This window comes from Rhododendron vialii, chromosome 10a (assembly GCF_030253575.1).
Source record: "Rhododendron vialii isolate Sample 1 chromosome 10a, ASM3025357v1".
In the NCBI taxonomy this organism is placed as follows: Eukaryota; Viridiplantae; Streptophyta; class Magnoliopsida; order Ericales; family Ericaceae; genus Rhododendron; species Rhododendron vialii.
This window is the reverse complement of record NC_080566.1, coordinates 3,991,528-4,012,008: the sequence shown is the minus strand read 5'-3', so window position 1 is coordinate 4,012,008 and position 20,481 is coordinate 3,991,528. Positions and strand designations below refer to the sequence as shown.

Sequence of the window (20,481 nt, the reverse complement as noted above, 5' to 3'; positions counted from 1 at the left end):
CTAAAATAGCAATCTTGAAGTGGTACAAGTTCTACCTGACTTGAGGGTTTCACCATTTTCACGATCAACCCACTCTCGTCTGTCTGAAATATATTTTTCCCAAAATTTTGTTTGGCTCTTTCCCGCGCGTGCGCGCACCCACAGAAAAATAATTTTATTTGGCAAGGGAGATAAATTTTTTTTTTTGGCGGGTTTTATCACGGAGAACGACATTCGCGGTAAGCCTTCAAAATTTTTGACATAACTGGTGGTAAAATTTGGTAATAAAAGTAAAGAAAATTGAGGAAAATAGCAAAAGGAAAGGGTAAAAACAAACAATGCAAACTGCAGAGATAAAAAGGAATAGTAAAAGCTACGTACAACCAGACAAAGGACACAGAGTAAAAGCTACGGCCACTGTAAGTTGCCATTCCTCTTGGATCCAACCGAAGGAGCTACGGGTTTACTTTTTCATGTTCCTAGATTCGTCCAGTAAAAATATCTTTCGATTATTGCAGATTAATAGTGATACATCTAGAGCGGTACCCGGTATATAATCAATATTGATACGTATCATATCAGTGAAAAAATTGGTCTTCTAATCGGTACGGTATTCAAAACTTTGCTTGATAACTTTAGAAGTTAATGTGCGCGTAATTCGTAAACTGTTATAACAAAAATTTGGTTATGTGTGATTTGAAACTGTTATAATGCGTACTTTTATATAGTACACTTGTGTATGTGTGTAATCATAGCTTTGTAGAGAGAGAGAGAGAAAGAGTTGGGGGGGGGGTTGGGTTGTGTTTGTGTGTAAGATTCATTGTGACAAAAAATGTGTTAAATTATGATTAAGTTTTGTTTGTACAGTTTTCACTATTTATTGGCCTCGTTCTTCTAAACTTTTACTACTGTATTTTTTTTAATGTATTTTGTTTGTTTTTTCTGAATTTTTTTTAGATTCGAGTGATAATTTTTGGATTAATCGCCCATTTCGACAGTAAGAGTCTAAAAAAGTACAAAATTATGACAGAAAGCAAAAAAAATTCACTAAAGACGAAAAAATCAAACAGCAGTCTAGCTTATTTGTTGAAAATGCCGTCTTATTTGAATTTTTTCAATATCGGTCTATATTTTTAAACTTTTCTGATTTGTCTCGTCGAGACAATTGATCAACTCAAAAATTTACGACGAAAAGCTAAACAAAAAATTACAAAAAATACCGAAATAAGTTTCAGGCTTATAAGTTTACAAGAACGCAACCTGAGTACTTAGGCCCCGTTCCGGAAACCTTCTTAAAAAATAAGTACTTATTTTGCCACTTTTCATTCAAAAATAAGAAGGGTCATTCCACAAAACCCAAATAAAAAGTTCCTTTCACATTTTCAAACTCAAAAATCATGTAAATGAAAAAAAAAAATCAATATTTTTTGCACCGTATTAAAGATCTCAATGAGATCTATCAAACAAGATCCATAGAGATAGAAAAATTATTTGTGTAAACACATGATTTTTGAGCTTGAAGTGCCTTATACAAAAAATAAGACTGTTGCTATGATAATGGGCGGCGGCGGAGGGAAATCGTACCGGTGGCCGCACCGGGCCGTCTCCGGCCACCGGACGGCCGATCCGAGCCGTCCAAAAATTCTATAAAAAAAAATCGAGGGGGCCATTGCAAGAACCAACGGCATCTGAGGTGTGTAGGGTGCTTGATCCGAGCACCAATTTTTCGTGTATATGTGATGATCATATATACACGAAAAAGCGGTACTCAGATCAAGCACCCTACACACCTCGGATGCCGTTGATTCTTGCAATGGCCCCCTCGATTTTTTTTTTTAGAATTTTTGGACGGCTCGGATCGGCCGTCTGGTGGCCGGAGATGGCCCGGCGCGGCCGCTGATACGATTTCCCTCTCCGGCGCCCATTGGTTCCTATATAAATTCTGAAAAATAAGCACCTCCTTCTTATTTTTTGGAAAACAAGCCTTCTTATTCAACAAAAAATAAGTTCTTATTTGGGTTGTGGAACACAGTCTTACTCCTATTAAAGTAACTATCCATAAAACACAAAATACGCCGAGCAGCCGTGTAGAATTTTACTTCCAAAAAACCGTGTAGAATTTAAGCCCGTTTAAGAAATCAACATTTCAACAAAAAAAACATGTCTCGAACTCGAAGTAAATTACTGAAATGAAGGCCTCCGAAGTAAAAAGAGAGATGAGTAGGAACTGGGTCTTATTCTAAAGTGAGTAGAGGAACGATAAAGGGGGAAGGAGGAGGAGCCCTGGGTGGTTTTCTTTTTTCTAGGAGCACAATCATATTGCATTTCTAATGGGTGGCGGATTTTCTGTGGTACAACTGCTGAGATTCTACAGTTCAATTGCAGAGAGTTTCTGTAATTCAATCATAATCGTTTATCTTTGCATCTGTGGGCACGCGCCCTCGGAAATTTTCATTTGGGCAAAATTTGGGTGCGGCCTTCTTCGGAAAAGCACGGTGAAACGCTTCGATTCAGAGTCGCTACTCGGGTTTTAGCGGGATGCACCCAAGGAACCGAACTCGAAAATGTTTGACACGTTTGTTTGATTTTTGAAAAAGGCGTAGACCGGTCCGTCATCACCTTCGATATCTGAGGTTCGGGAGCTAATTACGAGAGGAAAAGGGTTTTATGGCACCCCTCTTGCCCAATCCAGATATCGGTCTCTACTCAGGCATTTTTTTAAAGAGTGTTGCTATAGGTACCGAAAATGGTAGAGGGAAAACGTACCGACGGCCGCCGGCCAACGGACGGCCGATCCGAGCCGTTCAAAAATTCTAAAAAAAAAAACCGAGGGGCCATATGCACACCAAAAGGGGTGCTCCGATCAAGCACTCTACATACCTCGAATGCCGTTGATTCCCGCGGAAGGCCCCTCGGTTTTTTTTTTTAGAATTTTTGAACGGCTCGGATCGGCCGTCCGGTGGCCGGAGACAGCCGGTACGTTTTCCCTCTCCCATTTTCGGTACTCATAGGTTTTCTGTTTTTTAAAACGTTTGCATTTTTTTCTCATTTAGTCATTTTTTAGCCAGTTAAAGAAGGGAAACAGTTAATGGGGGGTTAAAACTGTAACAAGTTGCAATTTATGTAACAAAATGCTTATGGATGATTTGCTTGCAATAATAAACATAGATTGAGAACAAGCACTGAGAGCAGCCTGAATAAATTGGAGTACGCTGCTTAAGAGGGGAATGAGCAGGCTCCACGCCAGCATGCACTGGCCGAGCCACTGCATGCTGATCATACCTATGCACGCCACACCTAAACTGGCGTACTCCACTTATCTAGTCTCATAGTCTTTGTTTGCAATCCTCTGGGCTTTGGAAAGGGACCAGCGCACACCCAGGACAAACCACACAGTTTAATAGAACAGAATATAAACAGTTACAGATAGATAGGATGGCTTCAAGCCATGAAGAAAAACAGGATACCCCAAAAACAGTGTGGGGACATACAAAGAGGCCAAAACTAAGCTAGATGCAAGAGCCAGCCATTGGATCATGAAAACTCTGACGTACGCCAGTCCTTGACGACCGTACGCCAGTTTGTTTTCTTACCCCGTACTTGGCTTTGCACCATCTGGACTCTGGAACATGACCAGAACGATCTCATAGGCCTTCTAAACAGATAAAGAGTAAGCATTAATCATTACAGCTAAGTAGCTCTAAATATACAGAAAGCAGTAGACTGGTTATTAGCATGCTGAGGTGATTGACAGAAATGTAAGTAAGCACAAGTGATGATCAATGATCCCCACGACATAGTGCACATACTATCATGACTGGCGTACGGCATAATGTTACTAGCGTGAGCCATTAATCATCCCATACGATTGTTGTATTTTACCAGTTTAAGGCCAGGACTAGTATTGACTACTAGCCTGGACCGTACTGGTTCCCCTCAGGAGTCGAAAACAGAAAGAACCGCAAAGGTGGTATACCTTGGGTTGGGATGGATGGATGACTTGAGCTTTGATTTGGTTGGGGGGGGAGGGTGGAGATTGGATGATGACAATGTGAGAGATATATCAGTGGAGTCTGTGCCTGAAAGGCCCTTTCTTTCTTCTTTCAATGGAGGAGAAGAGAGAGAAAGGAAAGAAAATGATGGCTTTTTCTCTTTAATGTGGTTAATCCCTTGCAAATGAATGCAAGGGGGGGTATTTTATAGAGGTGCGAGGGCTGAGATCAGTTGGGTTAAGGGCTGGTTTGGCTGGTTGGGTTAAAAGAGGGAGCCTTCCATGCATTAAATGCATGAGACTTGGCTTGATAGAGAGTGTAGGAGAGAGGGGGAACGTCTCTGCCGAGAGTAATCATCAGAGAGACTGTAGCCTACGTCAGGGTGGCACAAAAGTCTCGTCCATGTGGCTGAATAAAGTTGATTTGACTGGACTTGACTGGCGTGCGCCACGCTTTGACCTGCGTGCGCCAGTGATAACTGAGTCAACAGTCGATAACCGACACGTGGCAATTCACTGGCGTACGTCAGCACAGTACTGGCGTAAGCCAGTTTGGGTTTTGCTGAGGCCGTTTGGTTCTGGTTTGAAGGGTTTGAATGAGGTTCGGAACGCTCAAAACTCAAATACACCATCGTCCTTAGACTACTCTTGATCACAATCATCATTGGGACAATAAAAGACCGAAAAATAGCGTTATCTGGACAGTCCAGAATGGGGTGTCTACAGCATCCAATGGTTCAAACTTTTAAGGGAGATTTATATAAATGGTCCTTCTAGTTTCAACCGAGTCTCATTTTCGTCCTCCAAGTATCAATTCTAATTCTTTTGACTTTCAAGTTTGGTTTTCGTATCAAATTGGTTAAATTGATAACTTCTGTCAACCAAATTGGACAGAAAAAATCAGATTGATGACAGTTTGGACATTGCAGTTCGTACCAAGTTGGTCCAATTGATAGCGACTGGCATCAATCTGATTTTTTTCCGTCCAATTTGACTGATAGACGTTATCAATTGGATCAACTTGGTACAAAATCAAACTTGAGGGTAAAAAAAGTTACAATTGATACTTGGAGGACGAAAATGAGATTCGGGTGAAACTAGGAGAACTACTTCTATAAATTTTCCAACTTTGAAATATTTTCCTGGGAAAAGTTTAATGTTTGCTTGAAAAAGTTTGTTTAAAATCTTAACCGTTAAAAATATCATCTGACGGTTACGAACATTTCAATCGCACCTCTGCAATCCAAACGTGGACTGCAGACAAGCCTGGTGCTTTCTAATGGAAAACATACTACTCCCTCCGTCCCACTTTGTTGTATTTGTTTTCTTTTTTGAACGTCTCAAAAAATTATTTATATCTTTTAATTTATAATATTTTATATAATCAATATGGATATTGTTTGATAGATTTCAATTAATTCTTTTAAACAAAGTTTTTGAAATCATAAAAAAAATTATAGATTGTAAGACATAGACAATTTTTTGAAAAGTGTCTATAAAGACACAAGCACAACAAAATGGGACGGAACGGAGTACTGCAAAAGAATTTAATGGTTGAGAAAATAATTGAAAAACATGATTCAAAAGTTGCACGGAAAACAATAAAAATAGAGGAAAACCCAGGAGTCTATTCAAGACCAGTTTTGGAAGAATAACATCAGCATCAAGTGAAAAACAGCAAGCCCGCCTCCGTTGTGGACACCGTCGCTACTGCGGAATTCCACTACAGTAAAATTGGGGTAAACTTAAAAAAGAAGAGAAAAATGGGTCTTTTTGGCAGTGATGAGATGCAAAACTTCAACAAAAGGAGAGAGAGAGAAAGAGTATCAAATGATTCAAATCACTCCTCTTGAAACACATGTAAAACGGTACCCGATCCATTTGATTTTCGATGTAATTAATGTTTACGACAAACTCTAAAATACGAAAAAAAATTGGATCATCAAAGTGGATCCGAAAAGCCACAAAAAGGATAATTGGATGATTCATTCTATTTTTATGTACCGAGGCTCTTTTGTTTTAGTGGATTACAATTAGGGGTGTTCAAGAAAACCGACCAAACCACTAAACATTTTGATCTGGATTGAACCGTTTTATTAGGTCTGGTTCTGCGGTTCAATGCCAAACATCCAAACCCCTAATTTCTAAATTCTCAATTATTTTACAATGATTCATGTGTTTTGACAAAGTGTTTGAATGCAAATTGGAAAGAACTGGAACCAAATCGGACCGGTCTTGTAGTTTGTTTTGATTAGGTTCTACATATATATTGATTAGGTTATGGTTTTCAATCTTTTAGAACCATTCAAAATGGTTCCATTAGTGATTTTATAAAGAACCGAATCAATCTAGATCGTGTGCACCTTAATCCCAATCCTTATATAGCATGATGATTACTAGAGGGAGGGGAATTTTGTTTTATCTTTTTTACCCAGCCTGCGGGTTGTCAACGTAGACATTTCCCGTTCGAAATGGATCAAGAGGGTAATATTAAAAATTGTTGACAAATTACAGAGATGAAATCAAATAAAAAAAAAAAAAGAATCGAAAGCTTCGAGATATTTTACAGGAACTACTTCAAATGTTAACAGCCATGCTACTTGCGGACCCGGAGACCCTGCCAAGCAGGGGTGCCTGGCAGGGGTGCCGAGCACATCTCGGCCGTCTAAAAGTATTTTGGACGGTCCAGATGTAAAAATACCGAATGGATTTAAAAAAAAAAGAAAGAAAAAGGAAAAAGATGTTTTGATCCGGACTGTTAATTCCGAGATGAACGGCCGGATTGGCCGCTCGACACTCACTTGGCAGGGGTGCCGCTCGGCAGGGTCCCCGGGTACGTACATTTTTACACAAATTTTGCACATATACTTTTATGGAACTCACATTGAGTTCTATCAATATGATCCGAATCGCTCAGTATTTTTAAAATTATTTTTTAAGAGTTTCTGTAAAAAATCAACTCGATAGGAGATTGGTAAGGGGTTTTTTAGAAATAGTAGGGCGAAACAAACTGATTCGCCCTGCGATTTCTGAAAAAGCCCTTATCGATATCCTATCTAGTTGATTTTTTTACAGAAACTCTTAAACAATTATTTTTAAAAAAATGTGCGGTTCGTATCATAATGATAGAATTCGATGTGGGTCCCATTAAAATGTATGTGCATGATCTGTTTGGAATTGTTAGGTTTATTGAAATGCTAAACATAAAAATGTAATAGACACGTATGTACATGCACATACTCAAACATAGATATATCTAAAATATCCGATGAGTTTCTGCATCTACCATGTGAGACCCACGTTCATCGGATGTGTCAAAATACATTTGAAATTGGATATGTGCATATCTATATGTGTCCGTAGCACTGTTAAAAATTCCCGAGCACTACTAGAAATAGAATTTTCATACCCAACTATGAGCGGATCCGTTCGTTACATACGAGCTCACATATATCGAATGATTCTGCATATAAGAATAATTCTATAACTACACTCAAATCCACATATACTTACATAAGTGTTCGTGCCCCACACACAACACTAGCGTGTATGGGTCTCAACACTTGTGTTGAGTGTATATATAATTAAGTGTGTACAATGAGTCTTGTTGTAGAATGATTGATGTGTATAATTGTGTTTCAAAATGTGCTCTTAAGACTATTTTATATAAAAAAACCAATGGTTAAAAACAAAAAAAAATCTAGGAATACAATTTTCGAACATAATTGTATTTGGAGTTGTCTGATTAATGTAAACCCACGTTGAACAATTCTAAATACAGCTGTGTCCGAAATTGTGTTCATGGCACGTGCTTGGTTGAAAATAGATTCCATTTTAACCTGAAAAAAGGCCATAATTTAACGACCCATGGTTAAGCCCTCCTCCGCTCTCTATAAGTACACACACTCTCATCTCTCTCTCGTGTTGTCTCCTCATTTTCCTCTCCCACTTCCCCCTTCCTTTGACCACTTGGTCAGTCATACCTCTTCTCTCTCTCTCTCTCCTCTTTTCCACTGTCATTTTCTCTCTCTCTCATCCCCCTCCCATCTTCCTCTTCCCGGCTACCAATGCTCTCTGAAACTCTCTCCTTGAACCCATAACCCAACCGACATTGTCAGTTCTTTGGCACAATAAAAATCAAGAAAATTCACTTACCCAAATTCCCTCTCCGGCTCTCCCCTCAGATCCCTCTCTCTCTCTCTCTCTAAACTTGCAGTTTCTGCTCAAGCTCCCATTTACCCATCAATGAAGAAAAACCAACAAACAAAGATCGCACCTTTGTTTGAATAGCTGGTGTTTTTTCGATTTTTCTGTTCACTCTGTTTTCGAAATGGCGGAGAATACAGAACCGGTGAAAGCAATGCCGGAGTTATCTGACAAGAAGAAGGAGCAGAGCCTGCCATTTTACGAGCTGTTCTCGTTCGCCGATAAGTACGACTGGGCTCTCATGATACTGGGGAGCGTCGGAGCCGTTATCCACGGCTCCTCGATGCCCATCTTCTTCCTCTTGTTCGGCGAAATGGTTAATGGCTTTGGGGAGAACCAATCTGATTTGACCACCATGACCCAGGAAGTTTCAAAGGTTTCACAATCTGAATCTCTCTCTCTCTCACTTCAAAATACTTTTTAAACCTTAACGATAACCCAAAGGATTGTTTTTAGCATTCTATATATATTTTTCTTAGTAGTAATTTCATTACTGATAATGGAGATTAATACAATGTTGAAAATTACGTTGTGCCATACTAGAACGCCAATTGGAGTAAAAGATAGGGAATGGACTATGCACAAAGAAAATACCAGACGGTTCCAAAAGAGTACTCCTGATTCTTCATGCTAAGGCGTGATCTTGATTTTAGATACTTATTGTGGACTTGTACATATTAAGCAAATTTTTTTTTTAGTTTATGGTGTTATCTGAGATCCGATTATATTTTTTATTTGGGTTGTTTTTGAATGCAGTATGCCTTGTACTTCGTCTATCTCGGGTTGATTGTGTGTGTTTCCTCTTATGCTGGTGAGCTTCTGATCTATGTTCTTGTATTGTATTCCCTAAAGTCTACATACACAACTCTCGACTGCAACTCTGAACACAACTGCTGTCCGGAGCCGTTCGATGCATGTGATTGAACAGCTCCGGACAGCTGTTGTGTCCGGAGTTGTGGTCGAGAGTTGTGCGCGTAGCATTCCTCGTTTGTATTCTCCATTTCTTTTTGTGGTTTGTTTGGAACTTGTAGAAAAGAAGAGAAGAGAAGGAAAAATTAAAAGAATTTCTCCTGTTGTCTGGTTTGAGAGGGAAGTGAAGGGAAAATAGCAAAATCAAGTGTTAAGCACAATAATTTGTTTTTCTACATGTTCCAAACACGGTGTTAATCTTGAAAATAACTTAAGCTTAACCTATGGGCTAGATCAGTTGCCCACTCCTCTTTTAAATATTTCCATGTTCAAATCTCATTGCTATCTTTGAGTATTTAATTATTACATTAAATACTTGAAAGAATCCCTGGACAAATTCGTAATAACAATCAAAGAGGAAACATTTTAAAAACCTTTGATTAGTTGCAAGTTCTTAGCCAGTTCACTACTTGGATCGGTTCATGTGGGGTTTGCACGTGGTCCTCTGACCTTTAGTTCTTCACTTGTCAATTTCCTAGAAGAGCACAATTTATAGCTGTTTCTTTTGTTATTATCACCTTATCTAAAATAGAAAAATCGCTATCACTGTAGATTTGCACTTTTTACCCTTACAATTCAACTGGGCTAATGTCTTTTTCGATGAAAAAATTGATGGGTTTGTATTATGAGCAGAGATTGCTTGTTGGATGTATACGGGGGAGAGGCAAGTGGGTACTTTGAGAAAGAAGTATTTGGAGGCTGTGTTGAAGCAGGACGTTGGATTCTTTGACACAGATGCTAGAACAGGTGATATTGTTTTCAGCGTTTCGACGGATACTCTTCTCGTTCAAGATGCCATTAGTGAGAAGGTCTGCTCCCTATCTATATTACACATAGCATAAGTATCTCTCTCTCTTCCCCTCTCTCTCTGCCCATTTACTGCATTTTCTGGACGGGCACTGGCCTAATCTAGTATGAGGCATTACGGAAAGATGCTCATCAGGGTGGTTGGTTATCCATTAATGCAGGGTCCCAGTGGTTAAATTCTTACATCTGATGTCACACAGTAGCAAAATCTCTGTTAACTTGCGCCATCCTTCATGTGAGGTTTCATGTTTGGGCTGCACAGTTCCCATCCTTAATTCCAGAATTCTCTGGGGTTGGACTTTAGTCGCATAATCCTTCAGTAGGGCCTTCCGTTCCCGCTCTCAATTCTCACCCTAAACGAATTTTAGTACTTTAGACACTTTCATGCTCGCGTCCACCCACTCATGCGCACGCGAATTATGTGACTTGAGTTGGAGTTGTTGGACCCTCCCTTAGCCCCATCTATTATAGAAAAATTTAGTAGGGACGATAAATGAGGGAGGAGATCCCATCCCAAATTTTTCTCCTCGCATGATGAACATCTGTGTTTTTGTGAACTTGGATACTGTTAAAATGTGATTTTCCATTTTTGTGGAATTTTAGGTGGGAAATTTCATCCATTATCTCTCCACTTTTCTGGCCGGATTGGTGGTTGGTTTTGTGTCAGCATGGAGATTAGCTTTGCTTAGCGTGGCAGTGATTCCGGGCATCGCTTTTGCTGGGGGCTTGTATGCATATACTCTCACTGGTCTCACATCCAAGAGCCGAGAATCATACGCAAATGCTGGCATTATTGCTGAGCAGGTTAGCTTTCTATGAAGTTCTATCGATTTTCTTTGAATTGTTGTTCGAGTATGCTAAATAGAGCAACTTATGTACTTGTGTTGCTTTGGTGGCCTGCTAGTTTGCCTCATGCTCCATGATACCACATGATTTTTTCGGTTTACTTTATAGTTTGTATGATAACATAAGTGATCCTTTGTGGGTCAAATCATGCTCTTCCATGTGCTACAGTCATAATTCATAAAGATCCTTTGCCTTTTGCTTCTTTTTTTGTTTATCTTTCTCTTCTTTTTTTCTTTTCCAGATAAAGTGATGCAACTACATGTGCTGTAACAACTTAACATCATTAGTAACAAATTTTGAAAGACCTTAACACATATTTGGGATTGCGAATCTTTTTAATATAACCAGTTGAATATCATTTATTAAGGAACTTATTAGCGGTTTGATTTAACACTGTTTGAATAGGCCATTGCCCAAGTTAGGACAGTTTATTCGTATGTTGGCGAGACCAAGGCCCTAAACTCCTACTCAGATGCAATCCAACACACATTGAAGCTGGGATATAAGGCCGGGATGGCCAAAGGACTAGGGCTGGGATGCACCTATGGAATAGCATGCATGTCATGGGCCCTAGTTTTTTGGTACGCTGGTGTTTTCATCAGAAACGGGCAAACAGATGGAGGGAAGGCATTCACCGCTATCTTTTCTGCAATTGTTGGGGGCATGTAAAATCTCAGACTAAAACTTTTATTGGAATATATTTATTGGTGATTTCATAATGATGAAGAAAAAAATATGGTCGTTACAGGAGTTTGGGTCAATCGTTTTCGAACCTTGGAGCTTTTAGCAAAGGCAAAGCTGCTGGGTACAAGTTAATGGAGATTATCAAGCAAAGGCCAACCATTATTCAAGATCCTTCAGATGGGAAGTGCTTAGCTGAGGTCAGCGGGAACATTGAGTTCAAAGATGTAACTTTCAGCTACCCGTCACGGCCAGATGTTGTCATATTTCGGGATTTCTCTATTTTCTTCCCTGCTGGAAAGACAGTTGCAGTTGTCGGTGGAAGTGGGTCTGGAAAAAGCACTGTTGTCTCCTTGATAGAAAGGTTTTATGATCCTAATCAAGGTAATTACAAGACTCGTATCATGCTAAAATCTAAGAAGTTTGAATTTCACAGAGTTGATGTTACTAATCTTAGAAATTGGCTGAAATAGGGCAAATTTTACTTGACAATGTGGATATAAAGACACTACAGTTGAGATGGTTGCGTGATCAAATGGGACTGGTGAATCAAGAGCCTGCTTTGTTTGCTACCACCATAATTGAGAACATTTTATATGCAAAGCCTGATGCAACAATGATTGAAGTAGAAGCAGCTGCTTCTGCTGCGAATGCACATAGTTTCATTACCTTGCTTCCTAATGGGTATAACACTCAGGTCAGTATCCATTTCCATGTCTAGTTGTTACCTTTAATTAGTACAACGGTTACACCCGTAGCTTACATTCCCAACTCCGTTGGAATAATTGAGTACATGGAAAACTGTTTAATGGATTATGTTGCAAACCCAGGTGGGAGAAAGAGGAGTCCAACTCTCTGGTGGTCAAAAACAGAGAATTGCAATCGCAAGAGCCATGTTGAAAAACCCAAAAATCCTTCTCCTCGACGAAGCAACAAGTGCCCTTGATGCAGGTTCAGAGAGCATCGTTCAAGAAGCTCTAGACCGACTAATGGTTGGGAGGACAACGGTAGTTGTTGCCCATCGCCTCTCCACCATAAGAAATGTCGATTCAATTGCTGTTATACAGCATGGGCAAGTTGTCGAGACAGGAACCCACGAGGAACTAATTTCGAAAGGCGCGGCGTATGCCTCACTAATTCGATTCCAAGAAATGGTGGGAAACCGTGACTTCTCAAATCCTTCAACCAGGCGTTCACGCTCATCACGACTAAGCCACTCCCTTTCTACCAAATCTCTTAGCCTTCGTTCCGGCAGTTTGAGGAATTTGAGCTACTCGTATAGCACTGGGGCGGATGGTCGGATTGAGATGATCTCCAATGCTGAAACAGAGAGAAAAAACCCTGCACCTCATGGGTACTTCTGCCGGCTTCTGAAGCTAAATGCTCCCGAATGGCCTTATTCTATAATGGGTGCTGCGGGATCAATTCTCTCTGGTTTTATCGGTCCAACATTTGCTATCGTGATGAGCAATATGATTGAGGTGTTCTATTACACAGATCCTGCAAGCATGGAAAGGAAGACAAAGGAGTACGTTTTCATCTATATTGGTGCAGGTCTTTACGCCGTCGTGGCATATCTGATACAGCATTATTTCTTCAGTATTATGGGGGAGAATCTCACCACTAGAGTGAGGAGGATGATGCTTGCAGGTATAATTTTCATTGCAAGCCATGATTAGTAAATTCGGATGTTGTTAGTACAACATAATTTGCATACAGAAATGATAAATCAATTCCTAACTTGTGTAAACAGACACCACTTCGTACGAAGATTTTGCACAAAATTTGCTTTGGTTTGTCGTGATTTTGTAGTTGAGCCACTACGGGTTCTTTTCCTCATCGCGTGTTTTTGCTTTTGTCAGCAATACTGAGGAATGAAGTCGGATGGTACGACGAGGAGGAACACAACTCGAGTCTCGTGGCAGCTCGCCTAGCCACGGACGCTGCCGACGTGAAATCCGCCATCGCCGAGAGAATCTCAGTCATACTGCAGAACATGACATCCCTTCTCACCTCCTTCATAGTTGCTTTCATAGTGGAATGGAGGGTCTCCCTTCTCATTCTAGCCACCTTCCCTCTCCTCGTCCTGGCCAACTTTGCTCAGGTAAGCACAACAGACTCAAACCCTTTGCAAAAATTCCTCACACAGATGCTAGCCTAGCATGCTCTTTTGGGTAGTCCCAAGAATCCAACGAGGGCATTTTGGGCACATCAGAATTCTCCATGTTTCTTTTGTCTTTTCCACAGTGTCAGATTTCACGGTCTTGGTTGGATCTCTGGAATCTATTTTCACTGCTTTCTTGGTACAAAACGACAGAGAGGATAAAATAAGTCACTCCACTGGTGCACTGCACGTGCTTCCTCCAATTCCAGTGCAAATACTTTTCGAAAATCCCACATATGATCCAAATATAATAAACACACATAATACTTATACTACTAAATTATTATAAAAAAAAAAGTGAAGAAAAGAATAGAAAAGATTCCATTTATCACCCATCAACCTCAATGTCTTTGGGAATGCGTTCCTTGTTTCTTATTCCAGTTACTTTAACTTTTTTCATCCGAAGTCAAATCTTGGGTTCTCTGGTACTCCTTTTTAACCATTCCTTTCTCTTTTCGTAGTCCTCTTCTTTTTTTTTCCCACCTAGCCTAGACACTGCACAGCCCACAGTGTACATCAGAATTGTGAATGAATGAATGAAGAGAGAGAGAGAGAGAGAGAGAGAGAGAGTCTTGGTCCGTGATCATCATTTATACATGATGCAGATTGCTGCCATTATTGGGCAGTTCCATTAACACCTGCACATTATTGAGCCAACTATGGTACACCATTAGGTGTACACCTTATTGCATGAGATTCACTTTGGGTTTCATATTTATGACCGGAGCCGTTTAATTTTTTTGAAATTTTATTTTAAGGGTCCCTGCAAAAACTCAGTTCATTCAGATATTGACAAGGGATGGATCGATTCATTCAATTCCCCTTCCCCCCCTGCAAATTTAGGAATGAAAATTGATTAAGCCATTACCGATATCCTAATCATCTGATTTTTTACGGTGACTCTCAAAAACATGTTTTGAACAATCCGGTATAAATTTGGTGTATAGCAAATGGGGTAACGGTAGTTTTTTTGTTTTGTTATTATATTCATATATTCTTCTGCTTATTATCTTATTCTCTTTTTCTTATTGCCCCCTGCTCTTCTTTTCAGTGGTCATTTGTGTTGGTCACGGGAGGGTGTCAGACAGTCAGTCAGGGGGCATGGCTCTATAGTTCTGAGGCCCTGTTTGATTGCCATTTTAAATTTAACCCATAGCTGTGCAAAAGCTTCTGAAAAAATTATTTGAGAAAAAAGAATCAAGTATCATTCGTCGTGTTTTTATATGATCTCTAGAAAATAAGAACAGTAAACGAGAACGACCAGCCAATTCGAGACCCAGTCTGTCGTGTTTGTCTAACCTAATAAGCAGGATGTGGTAAGGCGCACCGTGCACCCCTCCATTAAACGAGTATCGACGAGACTGTTTTGCCCTTTCTCTATATACAAGTTGACGTTTGCGTGAGGACAAAATAGGAAATGCACGCCAGTCCCAACCAAAACATACTCTGGATTTGTTTTCCTCTCCGCCATTCCTATATCCCTAGCGATTCTCGGTCGAGCTCATATCCTCATGCGTTTTATATCCCTTCCGTTTATCTCCGGACAAACAAACAAGCCATTTTTGTTTTTGGAACTTAACAAACGAGCCCTTAGGCTTGAGTTCAACAGAAACTCTACGCTCAACCATTCAACTATTACCGCTCTCAATCTCACCGTCCAAAAGTGTTTTGGACGGTCCGGAAAGAGTAAACTCTTTTTCTTTTCTTTTTTTAAATCGGAAACAATGATTGCCGAGACAGACGGTGAGATGTTAGGCGGTGGGCGTAGCGCCACTGCAAATTCAAAGATGGGTTTCAGTAGCCCACCGCAAATTCAAAGATGGGTTTCAGTACACTGGCTTGTTTTGGGGGTACAACAGCAACAGCAACAGCTCAGTAGGGAAGTGTCTCTATAAACAACTGTTCTTCCACCTGGGCTCAACAGTGTACGAACATCTTGCGCATGCTACAAGACAATGGGATAGATTGATTGCCTGAAGGAGGGAAGAGAGTCCCCAGCAGGAGATATTCAAAACCTCACTGTCACCAACTTGTCCACACTTGACCTAATTGGGCCCTACCACCACCCCTTCTTCCATCAATTAATTCTTTCACGTCCTTAATGAGTCCTTTTCATTGTGGTTGAGTGATCATCTCTTTAGGATGGGATTGAAATTCCAGGACAATTAGTTACTTAACTTATTATATATGTCTGATGTATCCCTCAAGGATAGTGACATGCTAACAACCGCTACTGGTTTGTTCCTCGCACGAGTGACCGGGGTTCAATTCTTGGGGTCGGGCTGCCAGAAAGTAGTTTCTTGTGAATTCCCTCGTCCCGGAATGTCGGCAAGAAAAGAAAGAAAGAAGGGATGGAAATTCTAGGACAACTAATTTTCTTAGCTTATTATGTATGTAATGTTATCCCTAAAGAAGAGGGACATGCTAACAAACCAATCCTGGGTTGTGATTAAAGTTGCAAATAATGCCCACAAGATTACAACTTTAAAATACCAAGCTCGAGTACACCCTTGGCTCAACTAATTTCGAGCGAGCTGAGCTCGAACAGTTACGAAGTTCTGCTTGGCTCATTTGCAGTCCTAAACATTACAAATGACTCATTTGCAGCCCTGAACATTACAAACGACTTTTACTTGCGTACATAGATTATAGAATGTTATTGGCTGGTGATTAACGTTTTCCATATCACGTTAGTTCATTGTAGTAGATGAGATTATAAGATGGTTAGGTTAACCTATTGTCAACTTTGGCCTCTGCAACTTGCTAGAAGAACTTAGGAGAGTGGTAACATTGACAACATGATGGAACCAATACACCTAGCATCTTATCGATCATTATTACTGTCGCTACTATCGTAATCTTCTCTCTTTGCATGTGTGTGGTAAACCCTAATTTGGGTTCAAAATTCAAATCATTCCGCATTATCTAAAGCATAGAATAGTAGTCATATACAAGTGTCTTTCCAATTTATAGCTCACAATTTCCATGGCTTGAGAAAACCAGCTGCATAAACTTGTGACAGGAAAATACCGTGCATGCTCTTTTTTTTTTTCCAGTTGTCACAATGGTGTCCTGATAGTTAATTCGGTTATTTTTTCACATTGCACAGCAACTCTCTCTCAAAGGCTTTGCTGGAGACACTGCCAAGGCACATGCAAAGACCAGCATGATAGCAGGGGAAGGAGTGAGCAACATCCGAACGGTCGCCGCCTTCAATGCCCAAGATAAGATCCTCTCTCTCTTCAGCCATGAGCTCCGAGTCCCACAACTCCACAGCCTCCGCCGCAGCCAAACCTCTGGTGGCCTCTTCGGTTTCTCTCAACTCGCTCTCTACGCCTCCGAAGCCTTAATACTCTGGTACGGAGCCAACCTCGTACAAAAAGGCGTCTCCACCTTCTCAAAAGTCATCAAGGTTTTTGTAGTCCTAGTCATCACAGCAAATTCGGTTGCCGAAACAGTCAGTCTTGCCCCTGAAATAATCCGGGGTGGTGACGCCGTCGGATCTGTATTCTCTATCCTTGATCGTTCAACCAAGATTGACCCGGATGATCCGGATGCTGACTCGGTTGACTCGGTTCGCGGAGAAATCGAGCTTCGCCATGTGGACTTTTCCTACCCGTCGCGACCGGATATTCTTGTTTTCAAGGATTTCAACCTTAGGATCCGAGCAGGCCAGAGCCAAGCTCTCGTTGGAGCAAGTGGGTCCGGAAAGAGTTCCGTGATCGTGTTAATAGAACGATTTTATGACCCTTGTGCCGGAAAAGTTATGATTGATGGGAAAGACATCAAACGGTTGAACTTAAAGTCACTCAGGCTTAAAATAGGATTGGTTTCGCAAGAACCAGCCCTCTTTGCAGCGAGCATTTTCGAAAACATAGCCTACGGGAAAGATGGAGCAACTGAAGCAGAGGTCATAGAAGCTGCTCGAGCGGCAAATGTGCATGCCTTCATTAGCGGACTACCCGAAGGGTACAAAACCCCGGTCGGAGAGAGAGGGGTTCAGCTCTCTGGAGGGCAGAAACAAAGGATCGCTATCGCACGTGCCGTTCTAAAGGACCCCGCGATACTCTTACTGGACGAGGCCACCAGCGCGCTCGACGCAGAATCCGAGTGCGTTTTGCAAGAGGCCCTCGAGAGGCTCATGAGGGGTCGAACCACCGTGCTCGTGGCCCACCGGTTGTCAACGATCAGGGGGGTGGATAGCATCGCAGTGATCCAAGACGGGCGGATCGTGGAACAAGGTAGCCATTCGGAACTAGTCAGCCGGCACGAGGGGGCTTACTCCAGACTCCTGCAGCTGCAGCTCCACCACATTTGATCAAGTCTTTTTTTGTTGATTGTAGCCATAAAAGATTCCTCTATCTGGGATGGTGGTAATTATGTTTGGGTCCCATTAACCTTTTTTTTTTCCTTTTTCTTTTTCTTTCTTTCCCTTTTATTGATTTCCCTTTTGAATGATCTTGATGCTGATAGTTTTGTTTGTAGATAATGGGGATGTGATAGAACATATCCAGGTACTACTCCATTCCCAAAGGAGATGCATATGCTATATTATTAGTCATGTTTATCTCTCTGCCTTTTCCATTTTTTTGAGAGTGAAGTTTTTATAATACTTCAAAAGTAGACCCTAGAAAACTTACTTTCCAGCTCTTGGGGGGGAGGGGGCCCTTTTTCTTCAAGTTCTATTGCTCTTCCTTTCTCTATATGCATGTGTTTGTTAAAGTGGTCTGCAGAAGCTTAAGATAAGATAAGGACATATTTGCTTTGGGCTCAAGGCCGACAAGGCTTTACCTTTGCCATCCTAATTAATTGGGTGACACATTCTCTTGGCCCATCTATGGTTTGAATTAATGTTTGAAAGCAAAAGAAGGGATAAAGCATTACGTACAATATTTGAAAGCTTATAAATATTGTATGTATCTTTGCCGAGCAATCAACAACTCAGAATTGTATGCGTTCAAATTCAATCTAAGCTGTCCGTGTTGAGATAACGAATGGATTGGTGCTTGACACCGCTCGGCAAGGATGTTGTTTGGCAGCATTCCCGGGTCATATGCATGTGTATGTGTTGTAAGGATGGAGATTGTGACCCACTACGCAAGAGGACCACCCCTCGTGTGTGCAATCTAGAAGTGGCCTTCTCCTAGACCCCGTTCGTTTAAAATTTTTGGGTTTTAATCATTATCCTATTTCTCTTCAATCATTACTTTTATTTTTTTCTCTATCTATTTTCAATCATTATTCCTATTTTCAATCATTAATCTATTTCTCTTTACATTTATTACCTACAAATCCAAATCTAAAAGGCGGTCCTAATGTCTGATCATAAAGTTGGTGGGTTTCACCAATGAATGGGGAAATAATTAATTGCCTTGGATGAAAGGATGTTACCATGTGTACTTCAATTGGTCTGTCACCGGAGCAGAAACTGAGGTCCCCAAGCAGGAGATTGATCACCACCTTGACCTTTTTGACAATTATTTGATTAATGATGTTAGCAGCAACACAGTGTGCATGTGCACTTGCACAAACACTGTAAGTATAAATTGTAAACTGGGACCCTTCTTTTTTTTTGAATTGTAGATGTTGGATTATAATCACCATGGAATACGAAAGTGTTTGAATGATATCTGCAGAATTAAATTTTTCAACAGAGTTTTGTTTGGGAGTATAATCGAAAGAATATACTATGATGTGTTTTTTGATCACATAATGTAAAATCCCAAAATGTAAAAATCCAACTCTCAAACAGCCCTAAAATGGGAGTTATAGGAGACCAAGGAGGTGGCATTTGCTAATCCACTCCGGTCCGTTAATTTATTTTTATCATATTTGCCGTTGGGAGGCAAGCATTGTTGTCGAAGCTATCGACAACACTAGATCTCCCCAACAGCAAACTCCCTGTTACCCTTAATTAAAGTGGCCAAACAACTCCACGGACTGCCACAGACAACTAACATCATGATTACGCCACCAAAACCAACATCACGCTAAAACCAAATGACCCTCTCTCATCGGAATCAAACTGGAGCCGCCATCACTGTTGTCGTGGACACAATCCCGACCACCTACATAAGCACCCCCCCACAACCAAGGCGCTACACAACCACCACCATAGAGCAACCCTAAATGCCTAACCCCATTGGATTGACAAGGATGGTTAATGGCAGGCCATGGTGACTATTTGATTTAACTAATTGGTTGAGCAGCGTAGACCATCTAAAAAGGAATATCTTCTATTTGATCCATATCCTGAAAAGAGAAGTCTAATGGGAGCAATGATTGTATCGACAATCCACCCAATCCATACTGAGATCGCTAGAATAAGACGATAACTAAATGGTGTTACTTAACAACTTCTAGTTTTTCTTCAATAAAATGTTATTTTTGCCCGTAAAAAAAAAAAAAAATACTTCAACTTAGTAAAATGAAGGGTTAATTACATTAAAGTCCTTTCATATGCTCCTTTTTGTGGGGTTTACCTTGTTACGATGACATGGTCACGTGTTTGTACAAATGCCCTCTAGTAGTGAAAATTCACAGCTAGTAGTTAGAGCATCTTCAATTCTTACCTTTTTTTTTTTCCACCAAAATTTGAGTAGAAATTTGAGTCAAAAGTTTGATTTAGGTAAGGCATCTCCAATGTTGATCATATTTGTACCCAAATCTATTATTGAATGAAACACTTGTAATTAATGAGTGACACACTTGTAATTAATGAGAGTGAAAATAAGCTTTGAAAATGGGTATAACTCAAAATAGGTAGGCAAATGGGTATAACATTGGAGATGAATTTTTAAGCTTGTTACTCAAATTTTGAGTATGGGTAATAAAATAG

The 20,481-nt window shown here is 40.5% G+C and overlaps 1 protein-coding gene across 1 annotated transcript; it reads left to right on the top strand.

Annotated features, from left to right (window-relative positions):
• Positions 1–7,868: 7,868 nt before the first annotated feature.
• Positions 7,869–18,214, top strand: LOC131304874 (ABC transporter B family member 19). Its single transcript, XM_058332322.1, has 10 exons — positions 7,869–8,552; positions 8,933–8,987; positions 9,779–9,954; positions 10,556–10,756; positions 11,204–11,463; positions 11,547–11,863; positions 11,953–12,176; positions 12,310–13,129; positions 13,342–13,583; positions 16,753–18,214. The coding sequence occupies exons 1-10, from the start codon at positions 8,301–8,303 to the stop codon at positions 17,959–17,961; spliced, it is 3,756 nt and encodes a 1,251-aa protein (XP_058188305.1). The 5' UTR covers positions 7,869–8,300; the 3' UTR covers positions 17,962–18,214.
• Positions 18,215–20,481: the final 2,267 nt, after the last annotated feature.